At 44.8% G+C, this 18,754-nt stretch overlaps 1 protein-coding gene across 1 annotated transcript in view; it reads left to right on the top strand.

Moving 5' to 3' along the window:
- The first annotated feature begins 3,140 nt into the window (after positions 1-3,140).
- The window catches only part of LOC147664903 (clusterin-like), a 239,867-nt gene continuing 224,253 nt past the window's right edge, over positions 3,141-18,754 (top strand). Inside the window, exon 1 of the mRNA XM_086949904.1 lies at positions 3,141-3,249. Within this exon, the coding sequence (XP_086806030.1) occupies positions 3,141-3,249 (109 nt within the window). The remainder of the gene's footprint in view (positions 3,250-18,754) is intronic.

Genomic DNA, 18,754 nt, shown 5'->3' on the forward strand with positions numbered 1-18,754 from the left:
TTTGAAAAACGAGACTGGGATGCGAAGTGGGAGCATGGAAATAGTATAAAGAAGAAGAGGGGATAACATCATTTTTATAGAATTAGGTCGACCCCACCAGGACAGAAAAAGTGGATGCCAGCGTGTAATAGCCGTGTCCATTTTTTTGGAGATGTAATCAAAGTTTAATTTAAGAGTGTCAGATAGAAGGGGGGCGAACCAAACTCCCAAATATTTAATTTTAGTTGGTTGCCATGAAAAACCGGTTTGGGTAAAAAGATGTTTCTGGCAGAGGGGGTTTAAAGGTAAGATTTCGCATTTATCAGCATTTAAGCGATAACCAGAAACCGCAGAGAAGGAAGAGACTTGCTGAAGGAAGGAGGGGATAGAGGTAGCAGGATTGGAACAATAAAAAAGAATATCATCAGCATAAACTGAGAGCTTAACCTGATGGGAGCCAAAATGAAAACCAGAAATGTTACTATCTAGACGGATTTTAGTAAGAAAAGGTTCTAATGCTAATACAAAAAGTAAAGGGGATAAGGGGCACCCCTGTCGAACACCTCTATGTAAGGAAAAATAATCTGAAGACAGCCCATTAACAAAAATAGAAGCTTGAGGATCAGAATAAAGTAAAGAAATCAAAGAGATGAATTTGGAGGGAATACCAAACCAGCGTAAAGCTTGAAACATAAAATCCCATCCAATCCTATCGAAGGCTTTCTCTGCGTCTAAAGAGATAGATGAATTACCCCTTTGATGTCAGCTACTGATCTAGTGTCCTTGCAGATGGAATTGGAGAGGCATATTGTGATCCAGCAACTGGAGAGAGAAGATAAATGTGAAATATTAAATAAAGATTTATGAATCAATATATACAAATAGAATTTGACACAAGTGATGTCGAAATAGAGTAACAAATTAAAGATAAAACTAAATAAATCACATTTAAAATAAAATGTATATTTCAATTAACATACAGACGATGCAGAGAAAAGAAAAATTCTAAGAATTAATATTAAAAATCATGTTGTCACAGACTTACCTGATCAACCAATGACATAGGGCCTATTTACTGAACAGTGCGGACACCGGGGGTCAGTTGTTTGACTGTAGCTGACAAGAGTGATAGAGGCCCATACATAGAGGAATAAGAATCCAGAGGTTGTGCATGAAGACAGGTGATGAGTTTGATACATAGTATGAAAACAAGCACAGATTCCTTTCCTGGAGGTTAACACAAACCCTGAAAAAACTGTTCTAATGCTGCAATTACAGTGCTAAGTCTAAAGGATAAATACAATTGACAAAGTATATCACAACAATCAACTATTTATCAACCTCCCCTATCACTTACAAATAGAGATAGGTTAGACCCCAACACAATAAAACAGATGTTATATTTACCAGTCTCTACCATCACATCTGTGTTTACTCTGTGTAGCCAGCCCTGGTTGTATTGCATTGCTAGGAGCAGAAGAAGTGTTTGCAAGTGGTGATAGGGACAATAATGCAAGCCCTTGAAAATGGTTAAGAATGTCTATGAGCATGCTAGTGTTAATAACATGAATATACTTGCTATAATTGAGCAGCTATTAGTCAAAAAACACCAATTTATAAAAATGTTAAGAAACTACAAAGAAAAATATACTTATCAAGTATAGTGTGTTATTTACATTCCTAGCACACGGACATGTCTGTGTGTGTTATAGGGTTGCATTTAGAGACAGGCCCTATGTTTTGCCCTGCAGCATTAGGAATGGCTCCTGCCCCAGTTGTAGCAATCAAATTACTTGGAATAGTGACTGTATGAGAAGAAAGATGAATAAAGGTAAATCAATGTAAACATCAGCTTGTTTAAGGGGTGTGTTCTTGAGGCTGTGTTTGAAGGGTAGGTATGTGATTGTCTTTAAACTCTGTAGGCTTGGGAGAAGAACAGATTTGCATGAGTGGTGGTAGGGAAAGAAAGGGGTTTTTAATCTTACCTGGAGAAACATAAGGGTTATCTGCAACAGGCAGCCCATATAGCAGGTGAGGGTGCATAGTGGAGAGGCAGTCTCTTTGAGGGGTGTGAGACAGACTGGGTATGGATGCCCGTCCGTAAATGCATGTGCCAGCTGAATCCTAGAGAACTTCTCCTTCACCCACTACCTCTCAACCTGTAAAATGTTTCTAATGTCTCCCATGCTATAGACCTCCTCACCCAAGGCCTTCACAGAGTCAGTGATGTCCTGCCATAACGCTGCTTCTGTGTTCCACTGCAGGTGAATCGAGTTAGCCCATGTAATAGTATTGTTTCATCACAAATGTCATTACAAGGTCTAGTTTCTCCTTGGTCAAATTCCTCTTCCTCATGACATTGGTACGCATCCTGGAGGCTGAATGTGGTTCCAGCTGGATGCAGGATCACTGAGGCCAAGAGGAAAGAGACAGGACCTAAACTGTGGTCTGCAATTATTTGTTTTGAAGTCAATGGATGCCATGTGTGTATTATTTGGGACATGGGTATGGTATTTGCCTGTCCCCCATTCAGTCAGAGTTCTCCAGCCCTGTATCTGAAGGTCAATATCTCCGAGCTGGAGGTTCTAACCCCGATTCAAAGGACTCCACTTTAGTGGCAGACATGTTGGCCAAGTAGGTGAAACATGGAGTGAGTGGAAATATCTACGTCTGCATCTAGGTGTGACTCTGAAATGGTGGATAGCAAAAACAAAGTGTGGAGTTACACTTAGGTGTAGTAATAAATATAGCAAACACAACAAAATGATGGCCGGGGTGCTGAAACATTTCAAACACTCGCCTCCAGTCAAAAGATCTGGGACTAAATCCATCGTTCTTTAGCTCACTTCGCCCCCCCAGTTTGGACCCAGCCATATGCAAATCAGTCTTGACCCTGCTCCTCATACTAACAGTCCAGACCGAACTGCCAGCCAGGTACTCCCTGGACCAGACACAAGCATCCTGATGCTCACCATGCCACATGACGAAATGTACATATGTTTACATACCTTTCTGAATAGGCCCACAATCTTTATTTGTGTTGCCTCTCGGCAAGTAAAACATACCCTTTAGTTCTTACCAGACAAGAGTAAATGCTGTAAAGCTAGGGTATTGCAACTGGGCATTTACAATATCACATTTTTGTATTTCAGATCACCAACATGATTTGTTCCAAATGGCTGAAAGCGGAATTACTTTCAATAATCTTTCTGATGGGCTTCCTGCAAGCTTCGTGTAGAAGGTTCGATTTCCAAGACGAAGATTTCAAAAGTAAGCTCTTTGAAAGTGTGGCCAGGATTTGGTCTCCTATACCCTGACTCTGGTGTGACCTGGATATTATATGCCACTCTAATGTGTGTTTTGCTTACTCCTTTAACTGATGATGAATATCTTGCGAATCATTTTAATTTTACACCAGTCAAACTATTACATGAAGTTGATAGCATGCATAAGTTCTCCAGTATTAGGGGTGTCTTTCATAGATTCACATGCTTGAATATTCCCCGTCGTCGAAGTGGGAGTCCCACGGTACATAAAATAGCAATAATGCTAAATATATATATATATATATGTGAAGAAACATAATACATAATAAAAGAAGAGGTACATACAAATGAAAAAACCTCCAGAACAAATCCTACATAGGAATGCATGGTAAAGAGAAAAACCACTTGTAACACATTAGTGTCATTATGTTAGTCCAAACTACAGCCAATCAGGCGCAAACACCTCTAGAACCTTCTCTTCAGAAGCCCCAGTCCTCAGATTTTCTACCGCACGTCGTGCTCAGTTCTTTGCTTCAAATCTTCTACTTCCAGTCTTCTCAACATGTCAAGTAAGAAGTCTTTATTCAGACCTTGCTCTTCTTGTGGGAAGCTGCGTCTTTTTGATAAAGACCCCTACCAGAAGTGTATTTATTGTCTATACCCTGACCATGAAGTTGGCAGCTGCAAGTTCTGTAGAACTTTTTCTACTAAGACTCTGAAGGACAGAGAAGGCCGGCTTCTCCTTTGGCTCCAGCGTCTTAAAGACAAGGATTCTGTTCTGTCAGATGCAGAAAGTTTTCACTCTGGTCCTTCTTCGGCAGCCTCTAAGCGTGGTAGTGTTCAGGATATTCCTTCTCCTTTCCTCAAAAGGAAGACACTGGCCCTGCCTCTGGCCTCTGTGGTGTCTCCTACCACTCCTACTACCAATGCGCCCACGAGACCTGGCTCTCAGGCGTCTTCTGCTGCCTCTAGGAGTGTTTCCACGCCTCTTAGGGTTCCGTCGTCGACGGGTCCGTCTACGAGCATTCTGACGACGAGATCCGCAGTGTCTTCATCGTCGACAACGACGTTGACGACGACATCAGCTTCTGCTTCTTCGACGACGGTCTCGTCAGCCTTCACGTCAACGAGAGTTTCTTTGCCTTCTCAGCCTATCTCGTCGACGATTCCCATCACCTCGTCGACGAAGAAACATTCCTCGTCGGCGAAAGCCATTCAGAAATCTTCGTCGTCGACTAAGATTCTGTCGAATAAGGCCTCGTCGACGAAGACTCTGTCGACCAAAGCCCCGTCGACGAGGGCTCCGTCTATGGAGATTCTGCCTGCGTCGACGACTCCGTCGACGACTGCACCATCGACGGCTGTACCGTCGACGACAACGTCTACGATTCGCCCGTCGACGGTACCTCTGACAGCGACTCCGTCGACGGCGACTCCGTCGACGGCCACACTGTCGACGATGGATCATACAAACTTGACTGCCAAATCAACAACGTTGACGATAGCGTCGACGGCACCGTCGACGGTGGCACCGGCTTCCTTTGCCTCGTTGCCTTTAGTGCCTTTGAAGTCCTCAAGATCCTCTGGAGCTGCTGATCTTTTCCAATGTCGCAGTAAGGGTCCGTGCCACCAGTTAACTGCTCCAGAGCTGCAACCACCTTCTCCAATGTTTGCCTCTACCTCTGAGCATGACACTGATTCTGAGAATGAAGATGACACGTTTGGGGCGGCCCATAGTCCTTCTGATTTGATCATCAAATGTCAGGAGTCTGACCCTGACGAAGATGGCGGAGACCAGGAGTCTCAACCTGAAGAACAGTTTGTCCAAGTCCCTATGGCTACATTACCATTGTCTTTGATTTCCAATCTCCAGCATATGCTGGATGACTACAACCGTCGTTTCCCAGCAACGCCGCAAGGTACTCCTGTGCAATCTCCTGCTGCCGTGGCACTACCTCCACCATCTCTTCCACCTATTTTACCGCCCACAACTTTGTCTCAAGTTCCGACGTCCATCAGAATTCAAATGACCGTGTATCCGCAGGATGCGGATGATGAGGCGGTTCCAGAGCGAGAGGACGGAGAGGTCCCTGAGGATTCGGATGAGGATGCAGGCGAACCCGGTATGGCGGAGTGGGACGACTACCGAATGCAGACGCCCTCTCCTCAGCCTGGAGACTCTGGTGATTCGCCTCCAGTAGATATCGCCAGTTTTCATCTTCTAATGGACAAAGCGGCTCAGCGTTTCAAAGTACCTAGAACACTTCGTGAGGAGGACTGTTTCCTCTACGATTTTAAGAATAAACCTTACAAACAGGTCCACACGATTCCTATAATCGATTTTGTTTGAAAGGAAGGACTTAAACTCATGCAGGCTCCAAACACCTTACCTGCTCAGATACGGCACCTTGAGGAGAAATATAAGGCCCCAACCGGTTCTCCAGCATGCTTGATTTCTCACCCTAAGCCAGACTCAGTAGTAACTCAAGCTGCACAACGTAGAGCCCGGAATCCAGCGTCTCCAATCACCGCGCCTCCCGATAGAGAGGGTCGGCGCCTAGATGCTATTGGCCGCAAGTTTTCTACCATGGCTTCCACTTCTGTTCGAGCAGCCAATGCCTTAGCTATTTTGGGGCGCTATGACCGACAGATGTGGTCGGACATATCTGCATTAGTGGATCTCATACCGGAGGCCTCCAAGGCGGACGCTCAGCAGATTCTTCAAGATGGTAAGAGAGCATCGGAAGAAATGATCGACTGTGCAGTCGATATTGCTGGTACAGGTTTCCGTCTGCTTGCAAGTGCAGCTGCCCTCCGACGCCAGGGTTGGTTAAAATCCACCTCCTTCCGGCAGGAAGTCCAATCCAGGATACTTGACATGCCAAATGATGGTGAGTCGCTGTTCGGGTCTCACATAGATGACGCTCTGGAGTCCATTAAGAAGAACACCGATACGGCTAAGTCATTGGGTACGTTGCAATTCCGAAAGCAGCGGCACTTTCTCTCACCTCCTCTTGAGGCACCGACATCCCCTGACCCTTCTCCCCGCGCAGCCGAGTAAAGGCGCTGCAGCGGGTCGCAGGAGGATCCCCGTCATCACCAGAGTGTAGGCCACGCCCATTTCTCCTAGGCCACACCCCCATCTCCTACATAAGCCACGCGCTCGCTGACTCGCGCTGTAGGCTGATGCAATAAACTCCTGAGGCGGAAGCCGGGAGCTACGAATGCTTACTTTTTAAAACTGAATACTGTGTTATTGTGTGATTTTTAAATATATTCTGTGGCACTTTCTCTCACCTCCTCTTGAGGCACCGACATCCCCTGACCCTTCTCCCCGCGCAGCCGAGTAAAGGCGCTGCAGCGGGTTGCAGGAGGATCCCCGTCATCACCGGAGCGTAGGCCACGCCCATTTCTCTTAGGCATCGCCCCCATCTCCTACATAAGCCGCGCGCTCGCTGACTCACGATGTAGGCTGATCAACAAACTCCTGAGGCGGAAGCCGGGAGCTACGAATGCTTACTTTTTAAAACTGAATAGTGTGTTATTGTGTGATTTTTAAATGCATTCTGTGGCACTTTCTCTCACCTCCTCTTGAGGCACCGACATCCCCTGACCCTTCTCCCCGCGCAGCCGAGTAAAGGCGCTGCAGCGGGTTGCAGGAGGATCCCTGTCATCATCGGAGCGCAGGCCACGCCCCCATCTCCTACATAAGTCGCGCGCTCGCTGACTCGCGCTGTAGGCTGATGCAACAAACTCCTGAGGCGGAAGCCGGGAGCTACGAATGCTTACTTTTTAAAACTGAATATTGTGTTATTGTGTGATTTTTAAATACATTCTGTGGCACTTTCTCTCACCTCCTCTTGAGGCACCGACATCCCCTGACCCTTCTCCCCGCGCAGCCGAGTAAAGGCGCTGCAGCGGGTCGCAGGAGGATCCCCGTCATCACCGGATCATAGGCCACGCCCCCATTCCCCTCCCATATTACGATGTGCTTTCCACGGAAGCGCAGCGGACGGGCGCGCCGTCAGCGCGCCGAAGGCCTGCCAAAGGCAAACCCGTCTGCGCCCGTCCGTGACCGCCCGGGACCAGGGGCCATGCACCCTGCCCCTGCTCTAATCTATACCTCAGCCCAGTTACTGTCATATAACAATTTGCAGCCCATTGCCCCCCCCCTCCTTCAGCGAATCATTTCCCTGGGTATCTCTGTCCTTTCACCTACTTTACCCAATCCTACGCCGCTTATCTCCCGGCCTACTACCTTCTCCTCTCCTGCCCTCTCCCCTGCCCTGCCGCCTCTTATGGCCTCCGCGTACTTGCTAAACACTAGATCCGCCGGTAAGCATCAGCTCGAACTTTTTAATTTACTGGACACCGAGTCTCCCGACTTTCTGTTTTTAACAGAAACTTGGTTCTCTGCTGACTCCCTTCCTGACCTACTATCCACCCTACCTGATTCCTACTACGCTCTTCGGGCGGATCGCCCAGCAGGTAAATCAGGAGGGGGGGTGGCGATGATAATTCGTTACACCCTTCAATTCTCGCTTCTTCCCCACCCTCCCATTCCCGGTGTTGATTTCTTAGTCGCTCGTTCTACTAACCTTCCGGCTCCCCTCACAATAATCCTTATGTATCGGCCCCCTCAGAACATGCCTTCCTTCGTATCTACTCTTCAGGAAATCCTGGCTACGCTCGTGGTTAACAACTCATCTTTGATCCTCCTGGTGATTTTAATTATTGGCCAGGTGATCCAAAGGAAGACCAGTTCTCCAAAGACTACTCAGCCACTCTTCAGTGTCTCAATTTCCTCTCCCACCTTCACTCTCCCACTCATGCCCAGGGCCACATACTGGACCAGATCTGGTCGGCCGGATGCTCCATCTCTTGCCCTACTGTTCTCCCCTGCATATGGTCCGACCACTCTCTGATCTCCTTTTCCATTCAGCTTGAATCTCCAGAGAGACCCTTCATACCCAGGAACATCTCGGCCCGCAACTGGAATCGAGTTGATCTTAGTACCCTCGGGGCCTCCCTTGCTCTTTCCCTTCCTGATTTTGCAAATCTCTGTCTTGATTCTCAAGTAGGTGCTCTGAACCATTGGCTATCCTCCTCTTGTGATTTGGTCGCTCCCCTAAAGAAAGTTAAGGCCTGTTGCCCCCATGACGCCCAAAAATGGTTCACGGATGAACTCAAAAACCTCAAATTAGACCTTCGGCGCTCTGAACGCCATTGGAAGCGCAATTATTTCCCTCTGTTGCGTGCTAAATATAAGACTCTATTAATCAACTACAAAAAGGCCATTCTCTCTGCCAAAACGACCTATTTTTCGGAAATAATCACCTCCGCAGCCAACAAGCCTAAGGAGATATTTTCCACTATTCATAATCTAGTTTCCTCAGATAGGGCCAATCCTAATCTTATTCCTACTCAAGATCTTTGCATTTCCCTTAACAATTTTTTTCTAGAGAAAATAAAAAATATCAAATCTAATATTCCTCCAGTCACAACGCCGCCCTTTTCCATTGCTCTTCCCTCACCCTCCGCTTTTCTTTATCAATTTCCCCACATTTCTCAGCATGCCTTTTTTGTACTTCTTCAGAAAGTCAAGTCGGGCTCTCCGACTGACTGTGTTCCAGCTCGTATCCTGAGAGAGCTTCTTACCCACTGTCCTGCCCCCCCCCCTTTCTCTCCTTAATGCCTCCATTTCATCTGGTCTAGTACCAACATTCTTCAAGTCAGCTATAGTTTTTCCTATTTTGAAAAAACCTGGTCTGGACCCATCTCTCCCACCCAACTTCAGACCCATCTCCCTCCTCCCATACCTCGGGAAGATACTAGAGAGCCACATCACGATGTGTCTCTCTACCTTCATCGAGGGAAACAATCTTCTGGCCTCACACCAAGCGGGATTCCGACCTGTCCACTCCACTGAATCAGTGGTCTTGTCCGTTCTAGATGAGCTCCTGCTAAACCTCCTCAGTAGAATTCCATCCTCATCAACTGCCTACGTCAGCGCCAGGAAGCCGCCAGGTCACAGTGCTCTTTATCAAGTATTTTCAATTTCAATTTCAATTTCGAGGTGTGCGCGGACGCGGCACTTCTTCCACTTTTCGAGGAGGACAACAGTACCGCTCATACAATCAGGGCAACCAGCGTTACACATCCAATCAGCAGCAGTGTAATCGCCAGCAGTCCTCCAGACCCTATAGGGGTAAATCCTCCTATTGCGGATCCACTCCTAAGCGTCAATGACTTTTATCATCCCAAAAGTGTTGGAGGTCGAATCTCTCTGTTTTATTCCCAGTGGTCCTCCATCACCTCGGACCGCTGGGTTCTAGACATTGTACGAAGGGGTCATATCTTAGAATTCGTCCAGATTCCTCGTCATACTCCACCATCTGGCCCGCCTCCTCCACACCTCAAGGAGCTTTACCATCAAGTCCGCCTTCTTGTTCAAAAAGGTGCAGTCGAAGTGTCCCTGTGCATCAAAGAGGAGAGGGATTTTACTCTCGATTCTTCCTCATACTCAAGAAGACCAGAGACTGGCAGCCCATTCTGGATTTGAGGGCTCTCAACCAATTCCTCAAGAGCCAATCTTTCAGCATGCTGACACTACTAGAGATCCTGCATCTTCTATCCAGCGGAGATTTCATGACCACCATAGACCTTCAAGACGCGTACTTTCATGTCCCGATTATCCAACAGCATCGCCAGTACCTGTGTTTCAAGGTGGGACAAACGCATTATCAGTTCAAGGTCTGGCCCTTCGGACTTCGATCAGCTCCTTGTGTGTTCACGAAGGTACTGGCTCCTGTGGTGGCTCACCTGCGTCTCCAAGGTGTTCAAATCTTCCCATACTTGGACGATTGCCTCCTCAATTCTCAATCCTGCCATAAACTATGTCAGGACACTCGTCTTTGTCAGCAGGTATTTCAATCCCTGGGGTTAGCCATCAACGTCGAAAAGTCACAGTTTGTGCCACTGCACACCAGAAATGTATTGGGAGCTATCCTAGACACGAGACTATCAAAAGCGTTCATCTTGCATGAGCGGCAACAGAAGATCCTTCGTCTGGTCTCCCTCATCCGAATAAAACAGTCCGTTTCTGTTCGGACGTTAAAATCATTTTTGGGGATGGCATCATCTTGTATCGCACTGATCCCAAATTGCAGGTTGCGAACCCGTCCCATTCAGGAGGAACTGGACGGACAGTGGCGTCAGGTCTCCGGGTCCTTCAACGACCTGGTTGCAGTCACAGCCCGGATGAAAAAGAGTTTACATTGGTGGGCGCAGCCAACCAACCTGGAGATGGGGACGTTCACTCACCAGATCTCACGCTCACGACGGACACCTCTCTGGAGGGCTGGGGCGCTCATCTCCAAGGCCTATCTATCAAAGGCAAGTGGACTCCGCCCCAACGCAAGTGGCATATCAACAGGCTAGAGTTGATGGCGATCTTCCTAGCACTCAAATCATTCCTACCTGTAGTTCACGGAGAGTCAGTGCTTATCCAAACAGACAATACCACCAGCATGCACTACGTGAACAAACAGGGAAGAACCAAGTCTCCACACCTGTCTCGCTTGGCCCAGTCAATCTGGGATTGGGCTCTCCGTCATCAGATCACCTTGACGGCTGTCCATCTGCCGGGCGTGTCCAACGTGTCCGGGCTCTCTAAGCAGGTCCTCATTATCGACACACGAATGGGAACTGCAACAGCCGACTCTGGATCTTGTGTTCCACCGATGGGGTCGCCCAGCTCTAGACCTCTTTGCAACGCCAGAGAATCGAAAATGCACATCCTACGCAAGCTGGCACCCCCACCCCGGTTCGTGCAGGAATGCCCTTTTGATCGATTAGTGCGATCTATTCGCTTACGCTTTTCCGGCGATTCCGTTAGTACAGCGGGTGCTGTGGAATATGCGGAGGCAGCCCTGTCACATCCTACTGATCGCACCTTCTGCTGTCCCAGTGCGAGCCCATCCCTCTGCGTCCTCGTCCAGACCTCCTAACGGTGGACAGAGGCCAAGTGTGCCATCCGGATCCCTCCACGCTACAGTTATCAGCATGGAACCTGAGCACCTTGAATTTGCAGACTTAAACATATCTCAAGAATGCAGGGACATCCTCGCTCATGCTAGGGCTCCGTCTACCATCAAAGCTTATAAACTCAAGTGGAAAAGATTCTGTCATTGGTGCGTAGCAGCAAATGTCCATCCAATCCATTCTACTCCGGAGCAACTTCTTCCGTTCTTCTTAAGTCTCGCTCAGTCCGACTTTCACATGCTACCTTGGGAGTTTTCCTAGCTGCAATCTCTCGCTTCCGACACGATGGCTCTTCCTCCCTCTGTTCATCCAGAATCATACGCCAGTTCTTCAAAGGGCTCTTCCGTAAGTTCCCACCTGTTCGGCTCCCTCCTCCACCATGGCACCTCAATGTTGTACTATCTCAACTTATGAAGGCACCATTTGAACCTATCCATAGGGCTGATATCAAGTTCCTCACCAGGAAGGTTGCGTTGCTTTTAGCTTTGACTTCATCTCGTCGCGTGAGCGACCTTCACGCTTTCACTATCAAGCCACCTTATCTACAATTCAAACCTGACGGCGTGGTGATTCGCACCAACCCCTCTTTCTTACCTAAAGTGCCTACGGATTTTCATCTGAATGAGCCTGTGTTCCTAAAGACTTTCTTTCCGGACCCAAAGTCTCCGGCAGAGCAGCGCTTGCATTCTTTGGGCATCAAAAGATGCCTTAAATTTTATATGCCAGAACAGCCTCCTTCCGCAAGACCGACCAACTGTTCATTGCTCATGGGCGACTGCGTAAGGGGCATTCAGTTACCAAACCAACAATTGCCCATTGGCTTTCTTCAGCCATTACCTTCTGTCATCAACAAGCAGGCAAACCATTGCAGTCTTCAGTGAAGGCTCATTCTGCGAGGGCGATGTCTTCATCCACCGCCTTGTTTGCTGGTGTGCCACTTCATCAGATTTGCCGTGCAGCGACATGGTCCAGCAGGCACACCTTCACCAAGCATTACTGCTTGGATGCCATCAATGAAGCGGATACCGCAGTGGGGCAGGCAGTGCTTTGTCATCTTTTCAAATAAGGTGAGCCTCTGTTCCCTCCTCCTTGTGTTCTCCTTTGATTGCTATTATTGTTACATGACTGTATTTTTACTGTCTTTGGCTTTTTCCATATGTGCCTAGCAATCTCAGCTCTACGGAAGTTACTGCTCTCTATTCTATTCAAGCATGTGAATCTATGAAAGACACCCCTAATACTGGAGAAGAACAATTGTTACTTACCTGTAAACAGGTGGTTCCCCAGTATTGGTGTCTTTCATAGATTCACATGCGACCCACCCTTTCCTCTCCTCAGAGGCTCTCTTCTCCTTATGCACTCTAGGTCTCTTTGGTGCTACGAAAATCTTTGGACTGGGGCTTCTGAGGAGAAGGTTCTAGAGGGTGCTTGCGCCTGACTGGCTGTAGTTTGGACTAACATAATGACACTAATGTGTTACAAGTGTTTTTTCTCTTTACCATGCATTCCTATGTAGGAATTGTTCTGGAGGTTTTTTACATTTGTATTTACCTCTTCTTTTATTATGTATTATGTTTCTTCACATATATATATATATATATATTTAGCATTATTGCTATTTTATGTACCGTGGGACTCCCACTTCGACGACGGGGAATATTCAAGCATGTGAATCTATGAAAGACACCAATACTGGAGAACCACCTGTTTACAGGTAAGTAACAATTGTTCTTATGATCTCATGCTATCAAGCTCTGTGTACATGCAGCCATCTTTTAAAAACGGCAATTAATACTATTATTGAACAAAAACACCCCATGTCCACCAATCCATGCTCTGGTGGAAGTGTAGAACATGTCAAAATGTAAAAAGTTTTTCAGTAACATTGGGTCTTGTGTCATGAAGTATTATGTGACCTCTGAATCAGTGCCTTACTTTGCGACTAATAGGTAACTAATCAATTTCTCTTTAAGTTATGCATCACAGTATTGTAATTACTAAATATATTCTTTTTGCTATGCTTTTTTGCTAACACAACAGCCCTTCTCATCAAGCATCTGTGTAAATAGCTATGGAGTTGCATAAAACTGGTTCATCAACATTGCGTCATGCATGACCAGGCATAAAAATACAGCCATGCTTATTCAAACTGAAAATATATTAATAATAAATAAATAACCCACTATTTGTACAGCACAAACTAATCACCCGTAAGGGTCTCAAGGAGTTGGGGGCTGTTGGGGAGATTAAGTGAGCTATTGCCCAGAGTCATATGATGCTCAGCTGATCTCCTTCCAGAGCTGGGAATCGAACCGTGAGGCCCGAGCCCCACCCTCCGGAGTCAGCCACCCTGGTTGCTACACCACACTTTTCTCTAACTCATACACATGGCAGGTGCAAAGAAGTAGGGATGGTAAAGAGCTGCAAACCCACCTCAAGCTAGTATTCATGTGATGAGTAAAGTGCTCAAACACAGCCTTAATCAACACTTTCTCTGCCATAATGCTGGCAATACACATGCAGCCAAACACAGAGATGCATTAAGACTGTGCTAGGGAAAATGAGAAAAATGACCAAATTACCCACACCCTTATGGAAATCCACTGGCTCCCCTATCTGGCCTGCAGTATCTTCAAAACTAGATTTATCATCCACCCCTGTATACTTGGTTCACAAGCTTACTACCTTTGTTGTCTCTTGGCACACCAAAATGATCTTATCATTGACACACAATCCATTTCACTAGGTTCTAAAGTACTTATTTCTTTTGTGGAATCTTCCCAGTTAGTTGTGATTTGCTACAATTAGCATGCCTACCAATCTCACATTCATAGAACATGACTTCCAATTTGAATTCTTGCTCCCCAAAATGATAGCAAGGATCAAAAATGGAACTTTAGTGTTCATATTTTCAGTAATCATTTTCCAAAGTTGGACGGAAAACTGAAATACTAATTGACATTTGAAAATCATATTTATGTATGCTCCTATATAAAAAAAGGACCAGCATATTTCACTTATATCAGGGTGTTAGAAATTGGCCCTTTCTGGAGTGTCACCCCAAATACTTTTGGTCTTTTGCTTAAACCTATTATTGCTGGCTTTAGACCTCTGTGCAGTTTAACCCGCGCCAGGATACTATACTATTTAGTAACAGAGCGCGCTATAAAAGCCTCTATAATAATAATAATAATAATAACCCTACAAACCTATGGATACTGCTTATGTTCTTCCTTTTAAAAAATGGTAAAAATTAGCATACACACAATTGGCACATTTGATTTACTTATAATTCCTTAGTATATGGAACTACCTGCACCCAGAGCCAAGTAAATTAAATACTTCTCGTGGGCTGAAAAACTTGTGTCACACACAGCAGGAGCCCTGTAAAGCATGCCTTGAAGCCTGCCAATGTAGCCCATATGTGCATTTTTAAACTGCTCTTTAGACTTGGCAAATTAAATCATTTGCCAGACTTAAATCACTAGGGCAGGGTGCATGGTATTTAGAAGTAGGACATGTATATTTAATGTTTACATATCTTGGCAGTGTGAAACCTCCAAAGTCCTTTTCACTGTGACAAGGCTGGCTATCCCATAGGTTAACACTCATTTACACTGTTACATGTAATTAGAGATAAATTCAATTTGGAGACTAGTTAGTGAAATGAGTCAAGGCCCATTTTAATGGCAATTTAAAACTCAACTTGGTTGTAAAACAGGACTGTGTATTACTATTTTGGAAATTATACTTTTAGAAAGTTTTAATTTTTCTTGCCTAAAACCAAAACGCTTTGCCGCATGCGATGCAAGATGGTCGCTGCGCTATAACCCCTGTTGTCTACCTGCTACATGACAATCTCTACATGATATGAGATCTATCTTCAACCTCTTCCTTCGATGGTGACTTGGTCCTTATTGCTGTAGGACCATTTTCTGCTGTTTTTCGGGCTATTTCATTTCGGAGGCAGTGGGTTCTTACCACCAGCCAGATTGCTTCTTGATCTTCCCTCATGAAACATCTGATCAGAGGGAGGGGTCCTGAGGAGGTTACAGCCATGCCCGTTTTGTTATGGTGAACTCCCTCTTAAATAGATTATTTATTACTCAGATATTTTCACTTGCTTCTTCTCTAATTACTTGACTTCCACCTCTAAAAGGGATTGTTGTTTGATTTCACTGCCAGCTTGTAGTTATTGTTGGCATTGCTACAATTTTTTTTTTAAATACCAATCTACTTTGAGATATCTTTCAGAAGTCTTGAAACTTATATAATGAGAAGTCACTCATTGAGTGTAAGGCACATACTCCACCCATATTTTATGAGGCACATGGTGACTATAATATAAAAAGGTGTGGAATATTCTGGGCCAAATTTATGACCCTTCCATTTTGCGAGTCGCAAATTGCATCATTTTGCGAATCGCAAAATGGAATGTACAACAGTGTCTCAGACACTGTTTGTGATTCCCAATAGGGTAGCAAACGACCTGCCTCATTCATATTCATGAGGCAGGTAACAATTTACGACCCATTTGAGAATGGCGAGCACTCATAGGGATGGTGGTCTGCTGGGGTCAGCAGACCAGCATGTCTGTGAATGCTTTTTAAATAAAGTAGTTTTTCTTTTAAATGCAGCCCATTTTCCTTCAAAGAAAACGGGATGCATTTAAAAATGAAAAAGTTAATGCTTTTGTTTCATTTTTAAGGAGTAGGCAGTGGTCTGTGGGACCACTGCCTGCTCTTGAAAAATATTTTCGCTGCCAGTCACCTTTTTGAAGTTGGTGGTAAACTGCAAATGTTTTACGACTGCAATTGAGGTTGCAAAACACTCATACATAATAGTGCGACTTGCTATTAGAAAGGGCTGCCCTAGGCATGCTGTTTCCTAATAACAATGATATATAAAACAAGTGGTTCTGTTGGGAAGTTACAATTACTTTGATCTGTGCATATAATAAAATTTCAATTCCGAGTAGTCGACAAGTGATTTTTTTACAAAACAAGAGAAAAGGAAAACACACCTCAAGGGTAAAGAAATTTGTCAAGGATAGAATTATTTACTAAATTGTTATTTACAAAAAATAATCAATATGGCTGTCAAAGAAACCTTAAATTATGGCAATACAGTAGTGAATGTAGTGCAGGATAAGTGACATGTAGTGATACCTGTGGTCAACAGTGATATACAGGTATGACAAACATGAGTGACACAAATGTAGTGAATTCAAAAACGTATTTCTTTCTGTCATTAGTTTACACATGAATTGAAGACCCAAGTATGATTTTAAGTTCTGATCAAGGAGACCGTATGGACTAGTGTGACAATAACCCTAACGTTTCGAGGCGGGTCTTCTTCAGGACTGTGAGGGAGGGGGTGTGGACAGCATGTGGGATTAATTGGAGACAAGAAATCAGGTGTGTTCCAATAGTCCAAAGGACTATTGTGTGTTTTGCAGTAGAGAAGGTAATGCTTAACCCAAGGTCCACAAATTAAGGAAATCGATGCCTATGATCCTATTAGTTTAATAAATAGAGATTAGGGTACTGAAATGGAAAGGGGCAAATATTTTATTTTATTTTTAGGATTAAATTCTTAAAAGTGATTTAGGGTAGGAAAGCTCGCGGGGTGGCGTGTGTACACTTACTCCAGAAATAAAGTGTAAAATGGCCTTACCATAGACCCTGGTTTTAAGTCAGGATATCCAACTCAATGTGATGAAATTCAATAAACGGAGACCTACACCAGGAGGTTGTGGTCTACAAAGGAAAAAATGTAGAATTTATCTAAAATGCTGCATGGTTTAAAGGAATTATGTTCTAACTATGCGTAACTGTTCGAATTAAACAAAAATAACCTATGCGCAGAGGTATTCATTAAACAAATTGCATATAAACTATGTGCAACATTGTGAGGCATACCTGCGATGAGGATGAATCTGTACACAGAAGCTCCACCAGCCAGTTGGAGTTGTGCAGTGCCTCATCTGCTCAGTCAAAGGTGCCGCTACTAGCGATCATTAACTATGGGTGTAAAAAGGGTACTATTTAGTACTAAGTCCGGCTGCGTTGAAACAGCAAAGTGTACTCACTAGAGGAGCTGTCTCATACCTCTGGACACGGGTTGTGTGCTCCGTCTGACACTGCTTTCATCAAGTGAGCCAGTGCTGGAAACTGTCAGTATTTGTTAGCTCACTGACGTCAGCTGGCTCATCTATCCATGTGTCCGTGGCAGTGCAGCAGCGAAATCAGGCTGGCGTAAACGAGTGATGTCAAAGCTCACTCACTGGCTCTAATGTGAGCGTCAAAGTACGTAGTGGACTATTTGGTGTTTGAAATCCCGGGTCCAGGGGAAATTAATTTAAAGGGGGCATTGGTACTGAGACTCCCGTCATAGGGAATAGTATTCCCTAGAAAGAGCACCCATTATGCATTTAGAGCATAAAATCATATAAAAAATTCATATAGACCAGTCCAATTTACACATGTACAAAGTGGTGTTACATATAATTCATATCGAAAGTACATATCAGGTGTATGCCTAGTCTCAGGTAATTTCATGCACATGGAAATTGTTATATTTGTTACAACATATTTATATCGAGCATGTACATAGTCACTTATTGTAACATACATATAGGAAGAATTTGGCATTATGATACTTCCTTTTGTCTTACAGTCCCATGCTAGCATGACATGGTGTATGAAACCGTACGGAAACATGTACATTGTAGTGATACATATATTACATATCAACAGTATGTATCAGGTGTGTGCCTTGTCTCAGGTAATTTCCTACACAAGGAAACTGTCATATTTGATACAATGTCATTATGTCCAGCGTGTACATAGTCACTGATTGTGTCATACATTTGAGAAGACATCGGCATTACAGTACATCCTTTTGGCTAACAGTCCCATGCTAACATGACATGCTGTATGAAACATTATGGAAACGCAGACATTGCAGACAGTGTATTTTACAAGCGATATATGCCTTTATACCATGTCCAGTTTTATTCATTCAGCCGTATGCAGTGACTCATTAACAGCCTAATCATCTGACGGTAAGTCTCTTCTTGTTCGTTGAGTCCCTGATTGACCTAGTCCAGAGTATGGATCCACCTGCACTCTTGGAAAATAAGGGCGGCTAGTGTGTTGCTTCCCCTTGGATGTGGGGTGATTTTTTCCAAAACCCACCACTCCGAATCACTATATTGGTTCACTATATATATTTCTCCACTATATTGGTTCACTATATCGGAATCACTATATTGGTTATTGGAATCACTATTTTGGTTATCCAAAATACTCACGACTATGTCATCGAAATCAACCAACAATTGAGCTGTGTGGACAGTTACCAAAGAATTAACAAATACCCAACTCAGGATATATCCAAACTCATCAGAGACCTCACTGATAAGGGCCTGGCTCAAGGGTTTCTCACAGAACCAGAGCACAACT

Source organism: Lissotriton vulgaris, unplaced genomic scaffold, assembly GCF_964263255.1.
Source record: "Lissotriton vulgaris unplaced genomic scaffold, aLisVul1.2 SCAFFOLD_608, whole genome shotgun sequence".
In the NCBI taxonomy this organism is placed as follows: domain Eukaryota; kingdom Metazoa; phylum Chordata; class Amphibia; order Caudata; family Salamandridae; genus Lissotriton; species Lissotriton vulgaris.